Source organism: Fundulus heteroclitus, chromosome 13, assembly GCF_011125445.2.
Source record: "Fundulus heteroclitus isolate FHET01 chromosome 13, MU-UCD_Fhet_4.1, whole genome shotgun sequence".
Taxonomy (NCBI): domain Eukaryota; kingdom Metazoa; phylum Chordata; class Actinopteri; order Cyprinodontiformes; family Fundulidae; genus Fundulus; species Fundulus heteroclitus.
In genome coordinates, this window is record NC_046373.1 from 38331554 (window position 1) to 38340889 (window position 9336).

The 9336-nt window shown below is 51.8% G+C and overlaps 1 protein-coding gene across 2 annotated transcripts; it reads left to right on the forward strand.

Moving 5' to 3' along the window:
* The first annotated feature begins 2576 nt into the window (after positions 1-2576).
* Positions 2577-7484, forward strand: ncdn (neurochondrin). Of its 2 annotated transcripts, none has more exons than XM_036145697.1 (7): positions 2577-2887; positions 3386-4322; positions 5490-5653; positions 5756-5994; positions 6067-6282; positions 6429-6583; positions 6969-7484. In XM_036145697.1, exons 1-7 carry the CDS (start codon positions 2756-2758, stop codon positions 7373-7375), a joined length of 2250 nt encoding a protein of 749 aa, XP_036001590.1. In that variant the 5' UTR covers positions 2577-2755; the 3' UTR covers positions 7376-7484. The 2 variants fall into 2 exon arrangements, with proteins under 2 accessions (XP_036001590.1, XP_036001591.1); XM_036145698.1 differs by having other exon boundaries at positions 6429-6571.
* Positions 7485-9336: the final 1852 nt, after the last annotated feature.

A 9336-nucleotide genomic window follows, 5' to 3' on the forward strand; every position in this document is an offset into this window, starting at 1 on the left:
CACTTTATGGTGTAACAGCTGCTGTAATTGGCTGAAAAGTAGATATAGGGGGGGGGGGGGGGGGGTAATATCATATTAGAATAGTTCAGAAAATGTCCTAGAACTGTTATTAAATTATCTGCACTGTTATAATAAGAAAAGGGTTTGTTTTACTTTTTATTTAACCTTTATTTAACCAGGATATAGTCCCATTGAGATAAAAAAATACTCTTTTTCAACAGAGTCCTGGTCAAATGGCAGCAACAACTAGACACCCAAAAAGTTACATGGTTAAAATAATTCAATTCAGTTTTATTTCTATAGCTCCAATTAACATCCTATCATCTCAAGGTTCTTTCTAAAGTCAGCTTCCATCAGATCCTCCAGGTTGGTGAGAAAGTTTCCTCTCTAAGGAAACCCAGCAGGTTGCATCAAGTCTCTCCAAGCAGCATTCACTCCTCCTGAAAGAGCGTAGAGCCACAGTGGACAGTCGTCTGCATTGTTGATGGCTTTGCAGCAATCCCTCATACTGAGCATGCATGAAGCGACAGTGGAGAGGAAAACTCCCCTTTAACAGGGAGGAGAACCTCCAGCAGAACCAGAACCAGGCTCAGTGTGAACGCTCATCTGCCTCCACCCACTGGGGCTTAGAGAAGACAGAGCAGAGACACAGAAAGCTCAGAAGCTCACATTGACCCAGGAGTACTTTCTATGTTAGAGAAGACAGAGCAGAGACACAGAAAGCTCAGAAGCTCACATTGACCCAGGAGTACTTTCTATGTTAGAGAAGACAGAGCAGAGACACAGAAAGCTCAGAAGCTCACATTGACCCAGGAGTACTTTCTATGTTAGAGAAGACAGAGCAGAGACACAGAAAGCACAGAAGCTCACATTGACCCAGGAGTACTTTCTATGTTAGAGAAGACAGAGCAGAGACACAGAAAGCTCAGAAGCTCACATTGACCCAGGAGTACTTTCTATGTTAGATGGTAATAGAGGATGATCTGCCTCCCCTGATGATGTCACAGCTAACAGAACACCAGACCAGGTGTACCTTCTATGAAGAGAAAAATGACAGAGAACAAAAAGTTAAAAGCTGAAATAACAACAAACAATGCAGATTGGAGAGCAGTAGGAGAACTCAGCAGAGAGAGAGAGAAATAGTTCAGTGGCATGAGTTGGAGTGGATCCATTTAAATAAATAACTGTGTCATCTGCATAATAGTGAAAATATAAATTCTGAATAGAAGAGAATCTAACTTAGATCCCTGCTGCACCTCCTTGTGGATAGCTACAGCTTCAGAACAAATATCATCATATTTAACACATTGTGTCCTTTTTCTAAATGATTTCTGAACCAACAGCTTGTTTAACTCTATCAAAGTTTCATGGTCAGCAGTATTAGAAAGCTTCTGACAAATCTACACAAAGAGCTGCACAGCATTGCTTCTTGTCAATAATGTCAATAATGATAATAAAAGAACCTTCAAAGCAGCTGCTATGCCTGCTCCAGAGGCTGAGATAATATTATTGTAAGATAAAAACTCTGACTGTGAACGGTTCTTTATTAGCTCAATAAACTCATGTCCTTGTACATGTTGACAGAAGTTATCTGGAAACACCTCCCTGTGTGTGACCTGTTATGGCAACAGAACCGTGTTCATGGACACTCAGACCACAGAACCTCAGAGTCAGAATGACCCGATCTCTGAGGGACTGGAAGTCAAGGCCTTTATGGTGCTGTGGGATTTATCAGTGAGCCGAACAGAGCTGATCTCTTATTTACTTTAGTCCTGTGATCTCATCTGTGCCTCTTTAAATCCATGCTGGCACCACTGAGCTGTGACCTGATAAAACCAGCAGACCAGGTAGTAGATCCAGCTCTACAGCCTGTTACACGCTGATTTAATTAAACAGGATCTTTTAAACTCCACAGTTCATCCTGATTATGGACAGACCAGTAAATCAATCCTCATGGAGTCACAGGTCACATCCTTTACCGTCAGCCGGCAGATCACCTGGGAGGAAGCCACAAAGGGGCGGTGTGGGAGGAGATTACGTCATGGATGCTGCCTCTTACCGGTGGGAGGAGTTATCTGAGCTCATGACGTCACCAAGCATCGTGAGTGTGAATGTGTAGGTAGGCTACTATTAAACTAAATATAGTATTAAACTCCCTGTCTGGAGGAACCACCACACTCTGCCAGGGTTACATTTCTGCCTCTGGACCCAAACCTTCAGTTCTGGTTTAAACTTTCTCCTGTAGCTCCACACGACTCATGTTCTGATAGTTTGTCTGTTTTTCATCGTCCCTGTTTGTCCCCTCAACCCAGGGGAATAAACTGGTTCTGGTTCTGACTCAGATTCTGGTTCTGATTCTGACTCGGATTCTGGTTCTGGTTCTGATTCTGGTTCTGATTCTGACCACCAGACTCTAATGTGCTGCTGGGTCCATCCGGAGCGTGATGCGGCTGACGCGCCGGGCGGTAAATGAGGCGCACCCAGCCACTGCCTCGTTGTTACAACGCGGCTTAAAATGGCGCCCAGACTCCGCAACAAGCGCTGCTCTGATTGGTTCCCAGCGACAGTTTGAGGGTTCTCATTGGTTCCCGGTGGTTTATTTTGATAGCGGAGACTCCGCGGACGGCTGAGCTGCAGGTGAGAGAGCCGCGGCGTCAGCAGGTGTGTTCTGGAGCCTCCATCCCGACAGGCGGTGCCTTCCCAGCGGAACTAAGCGCGGAGCGGCGGTTCCTGGTTCCTGGTCACCGGGGAGAACATGGCTGACCGGGAGCAGGCGGCAGCGGGAGGAGGGTCTCTCAGCGAGTCGCAGGGACAGGTGTTGGACAGGTGTCTGCACGCGCTCAGGCACGCGAAGAATGACAGCCAGACGCTGGCGGCGCTGCTGCTGGTGAGTTTCACTGTTTTCATCCGGAGCACGGGCAGGGGGCGGGGCAGACGCTACCTGGACAGGTAAGCTGTCCATCAGGGACGCACGTCCACCTGAAGGCAGAGACAACGTCACCTGACATGATGAACTATTATTGGACCCGGTTCTGAAGTCCTCACTAAGAACGTAGAGAACATGGACCCGGTTCTGAAGTCCTTGTACAGGTTTCTGCAAACCAGAACCAGAATCCTTTCCTCTGGTTCTGGTTCCCCATCAGTCAGCTGCAGCAGCTCGTTAAGGTGCTGCAGAATTGGACTGGTTCTGGTTCTGGAGCGGTTCCATCATTTGTTCTTGACTCGGTCCTAAATGTTCTATGACTGTGTTCTCCAGCACCGAGCAGAGTCCGTAACCTGGTGCGATCTGACCCGGTTCTGAGGTTTCGGGCCAGTAGAACCTGGTAACTGGACCCGTGTAGATGCTGTAAAGCGCTGGTTCTGACCCGGTCCGTTCTCTCTCCAGATAACCCGCCTGTGCCCGCCGACCCGGCTGGACAAGCCCACCATGCGGCGCATCTTGGAGGCGGTGGGCCTGAACCTGCCGGCCCGGCTCCTGGTGACGGCGGTCCAGAACCCGGACGGGTCGGTTCTGCCCGCCCGTGAGCTCCTCTCTCTGGGCACGGCGCTGCTGGCCGCCCTGAGCACAGAACCGGACACGGCCTCCCGCCCCCAGCTCCTCGCCACCGTGCCCCTCCTGCTGGGCCTCCTGGCCCACGGCTCGGTGTCGGGCCTTCAGAACCGAGCCGGTACCGGTCCGGTGGACCGCCCCGCGGGCGACGAAGGCGCCCAGGAGAGCTCCAGGCTGGACGAAGCCACAGCCGCAGACTGCTTCCAGGTTCTGACGGCGGTGTGTTCGGTACCGCGGGGCCCAGAGCTGCTCCTGAACCGGGCCGCGGTGCCGGCGCTGTGCCGGGCCGTGGACCAGAACCAGAACCAGACGCTGAGCCAGCAGAGGGCGCTGCCCCTGCTGGGCTGCCTCCTGTCAGGTAAAACCAGGGAGAAGGCGTGGAGGAAACACCCGGCAGAACTTCTCTCTCTGCTGCTGCGGCTCGCCAAAGAGTTCTGCCGGTCCTCGGACCCGACCCGGTTTCAGACGTGCGCCCGGCTGGTGCGGTTCCTGCCGCCGCCAGGGGAGGCGCCGCAGAGCGAGGAGCTGAAGGAGGCCGTGAGGGACGTGTGGGCGGCGCTGAGGCCCATGCTGCAGGCCAAGCTAACGCCCAAACAGATCGGACCGGTTCTGGTTCTGGGCGCCTGCTTACTGGACCTGTACGGCTGGGAACCGGTGGGCCCGCCCAAGTTCTGCTGCCTGCTGGTGAACCGGGCCTGTGTGGAGGTCCGAATGGGTTTGGAAGAACCTCCAGGGACCGATCTGAGCCCGGAGCTGCAGCACACACTCACAGGTAGGTCCGGCAGAACCTGCGCCCAGAACCTGCGTCCAGAACCTGCGCCCAGAACCTGCACCCAGAACCTGGGCCCAGAACCTGCGCCCCGGGGAAACCCAACAGCGCCGCCACTTCCAGAACCACGCTCCGCCAGGAGGAGTCTACACCTGCAGAACGTCCGAGATCTGTGGTGGTTCTGTGGGCTCCAGAACCCAGACAGCTCCTGGTGCTGGGCCCGGTTCTAGAGTCTCAGTCCAAACGGGTCGCCTGACTTTTCCTTTCTTCACTGAAGTCAGGACATGAAAATGATGCTGGAACCAGACGATGAATGTTCTGCTCGGTCCTATATGGGCCAAACAGAACATTAGCAGAACCAAACAGAACCAAGCAGAACATTAGCAGAACCAAGCAGAACATTAGCAGAACTAAGCAGAACATTAGTAGAACCAAACAGAGCATTAGCAGAACATTAGTAGAACCAAACAGAACCAAGCAGAACATTGTCCAACAGTAGAAATGAACGCTAGTCAGAACCTTCTGATCTGCTCCCACAGTCTCAGGTTCTGTTGGATTCTGATTAAACTGCAGGAAGGTTCTGCCTCTTGGTCAGTCGGCCCGTTTCCTGTCAGCTCAGGAAGCCTTTCGTATGTTTCTCCTCAGAACCGCACCAGAACCGTAATCCAGTTTCTGCCGCCCAGCAGCAGAACTCTGGACTCCAGAAACATGAAGGGTTGTTCTGCAGGTTCTGGAGGTTCTGCAGATTCTGTAGGTTCTCCAGGTCCTGCAGGTCTTGCAGGTTCTCCAGGTCAGCAGGTTCTGGAGGTTCTGCAGCTGTGAACCCTCCTGCAGCCCTGGGTGCAGCAGCAAGTTCCTCAGGTCCTGGGTTCTGGAGGTTCTGGAGGTTCTGCAGGTTCTGCAGCAGCAGGTTCCTCAGGTCCCGGGTTCTGTAGGTTCTCCAGGTCCTGTAGGTTCTCCAGGTCTTGCAGGTTCTCCAGGTCAGCAGGTTCTGGAGGTTCTGCAGCTGTGAACCCTCCTGCAGTCCTGGGTGCAGTAGCAGGTTCCTCTGGTCCTGGGTTCTGTAGGTTCTGGGGGTTCTCCAGGTTCTGCGGGTTCTGCAGCAGCAGGTTCCTCAGGTCCCGGGTTCTGCGGCCTTGGTCGCGCTGACCGGACTCTTCCTCCCTGCAGGGTGTTACCGGATCATGGAGGCGGCCATGGAGCAGGCGTGCACGGCGGGAGACGCTGCGCCTCCTCACTGCTCCTCCCAGAACGCGCTGAGCCTGCAGCAGAGCCGGCAGGTTCTGGGGGTTCTGACCGAGGCCTTCTCCTCCGTCATGTTCCACCTGCAGCAGGTCAGAGAACCATGAGGAACGTGAGGAACATGGACCTCCTCCTGCCTGAGGGAGGTGCTGCTGAGCTCTGTAACGGCCTCCTCTCCCCTCCTCTCCCCTCAGGTGGAACCGGGCCGGTTCTCCGACCCGTTTGTCTTCGCCTCGTTCCGCGTTCTCTGCTCCTGGCTGGCCGAGGAGACTTCCTGCCTGAAGGAGGAAGTGACGGCGCTCCTGCCGTTCCTGGTCGGTTACGCGCGGCGCCACCTGCAGGAGGCGGCCTCCGAGCAGGGCCTCTCTGATTGGATGGCCCGGGTGTCCGTCGGTGAGGAGGGCGGGGCCTGGACAGGTGGGGAGGCGCTCAGGTAAGCCCGCCGTCCAGAGGAGATCTGATGCTTTCAGTTTAGAACAGCCTTGAAGCTCCGCCCCCTCTGCAGGTACCTCCTCCCCGCTCTGTGCCACCTGTCGGCCGAGGACGCTCCCAGGAAGGTGCTCCTCAGCCTGGACCTCCCGCTGCTCCTGGTGGGCTTCCTCACGCAGACCTGGACCTCCCTGAGGGAGAGGAGCGGCCCCGCCCTCAGCAGAGATCCCAGCATGGAGACGGCGTGCTCCGCCCTGCTCAACTTCACCGTGACGGAGCCGGAGAGCGTCAGGTAGGTGGGGGGGGGGTCCTGACGCCTCCTGATGGAGCGGGGGGGGGGGGGGGGGGGGTCCTGATGCCTCCTGATGGAGCGGGGGGGTCCTGACGCCTCCTGATGCCTCCTGATGGAGCTGACACCATCTGAACATCTGCTTCCAGGAAGGATCCCTGTTTCAGGACCTTGGAGGCACATCTTAGCGAAGCACTTCCTGTTCTGGTGAATAAGCCCCGCCTCCTGGTCCTAGCAGCCAATTACTGCACTTTGGGGCTCATGATTGGTCGACTGAAGCCTCCGACTGCAGGTGAGAGTTCAGGTAAAAACTGGATTTAGAACGATGAAGATGAATCTCTGCTGCAGACTTTCAGCTTCTCGGTTAGATTCAGGTCTGGACTTTGACTAGGCCGTTCCATCCCATAATGACTCTCTGTGTTCTGAGGTTCTCCTGCTGGAAGGAGAACCTCCACCTCAGTCTCAGGTTCTTCTGCAGCCTTAGGGAGACGGGTCACCGGGTCCAGAACCGGGAGAACCGTACCAGGCCGGGATTTGAACCCAGGACCTTGTTGCTCAGGGCAGCAGTGCTTCCAGCAGCTCCAATGTTCTGGTGTTCTGAACGGTCCAGAACCTCCTGCTGGTTCTGGACCGGCTCTGTGGTGCCGCTGGTTCTGTCCATCCTGTTCACTCTCGGTTCTCCTCTCCAGGCTCGCCGGACGCGGCCCAGAGACGGTTCTTCTGTGCGGCTCTGCGGCTCCTCGGCGGCGCCCTGGGCTCCGGTTCTGATTCTGGTCCGGTCCAGTTGAGCGACGGCTGGGCTGAGGCGGCGGAGCTGTGGCGCCTGTCCCTCCAGGCTCTGGGCGGCTGCGTTCGGGTCCAGCCGGGCCTCGTGGCGCTGATCCGGGACGAAGGCTGGCTCAGGCACACCCTGGGCCTGCTGACCCGGACCGGCGGCCCGCCGGAGCGGAACACCGAGGAGGTTCTGGAGGAGGTTCTGTGCGCCGTGGTGGAGCGCTGCCCGGACTGTCGGCAGGAGGTCCGGGAGGCGATGAGGAGCGGCGGGGGCGGAGCTCTGGGCAGGATGAAGAGTCTGAGGAAGTTGGTGGCGGTTTAAACTTTGGGGTTCTGAACCGGCCCGGTGTGGGTTCTGAACCGGGTCAGAACTCCAGCATCTTCTGTGTGACGGAGACCAAAGATTAATAAAAACCTATTTTATCACTGAAGCTGCTTCCTGTTTCTTTCCAGCAGCTGAACAGAACCTCCAGAACCACAAGGGGGCGCACTGACACCATCTGCAGTCCTGCAGCTTATTTCATTCCTGCTCATCCTGTCAGCCACCAGGCGGTTCTGAGGAGGTTCTGAGCGGCCCGGTACCTGCAGGACATCAGAACTGAACCAGAACCAGTGATGGGTCTGGGTTTGGTCCCTCAGGAATAACTGGGTTGACTCCGGGCCTCCACAGAACCCAGAACGTCAAACACTGATAATCTTTTAGTTTAACATAAATTGAGTTTTACTTCATTTGTTTTAAAATGTTCCGTTTCGGTCCAGTTGTATCCGGTTCTGGAATGTGAGGCTCAGCTGTTGCTGGTTCTGGATTTGATGTGCGCTACAGCATCGAATAACGAGGCTTTTCTCATGTTCAGGGGGGGCTTAAAACTTTTAAAATGTCTAATGCCATATACTTTTATGTTATGTTCTAAAACTATCAAGTACTGAGAAAGTCATGTGCTGAAATATTTTGCATTTTATTCATTTAAATATATATATATATATATAACATTTATAAATATATATAAATAACAATATACAAAAACATATATTTACATATACCATATGTATACATATATATATGAATAACATGTAAAATATTTCAGCACATAATTTCCTAGTAGTTGATAGTGTTAGTACATCCACTGACTGTAGAATTACCTGTGAAACGTTTTCACTCAGCCAGAAAACTGCTTGTTGTTGCAACCAAATCCTATGGGATTCTGGGAGAGTAGGGAGGAGCAAGATGGCGGCCAGTGACTTCAGTTTTTCTGCAAAATCAGCACTCCAGTGTTTTATATAGGTCAGTGGTGGCCACCCATAAAAGAGTAGACCCCGCATTGACTGTCGCTGCGCAGGAATTACTGCCGCCATCTTGGGGCGGTCAACCTGCTACATTAACCTGCTGATTCAAGCTGAACTCACTAATGATGCCTCAGCATTGTGTGGTTTATTTTTGTTTAAATCGAGGGAGTATCTCCGTCAAGGCTCGAGGGATAACTCTATCTATCTCTATCTCTATCTCTATCTATATATATATATATCTATATCTATATATATATATATATATATATATATATATATATATATATATATATATATATATATATATATATATTTGCAAAAACAGACATTTTCCAAAAAACATACTTTTTATTATTTAGTTAAGGGGATACCAGTCAAACCTACCAGGTGAATTTGATCCCTAAAATACACCTTCACGGATTTGCATTGATGAGCCGTTCATTACAGTTCTCAAACATAATCGATGGTGGCATGTTGCTTTATAAGAATATTTTTGCCCAGAAGAAAAAAAGAGCGACAACAGCAACGATAACTATGTTCTTCTGCTGAAAGAAACCCACCTGCACCGCGGGCTTTAGAAGAAAAAACCGCGGCAGAGCGGAGTCAGGATGCAGCGGCTCAGTCAGAAGAGCAGTGAAATACACGCGAGTCACTATTTGTCCTATACTGTACTTTCTATTTTTTTATAATTTTTTAATTTTCTCCCGTTCTAATCCAATGACTCGGGTCGCGGTGCGGTGCTGATCTCTGAAGCCTTCAGTTCGTACTGATGATTAAAATTATTATTTTACAGTACAGTAGTTATTTGTAAAATAAATAAAATAAAACGTTTATAGCATTTGTTTAACAAATAAAAGTATATAGTACTTTTATTTGTTAAACAAATGCTTGGTCCTGTAAAAAGGTTTTGTTCTTTGGTTTCAACGTACTATGGAGTATTTCATTGTATAATAATTGTAAACAAAAATAAAGGTTACTTCTTCAAGGATTTAGCTTATC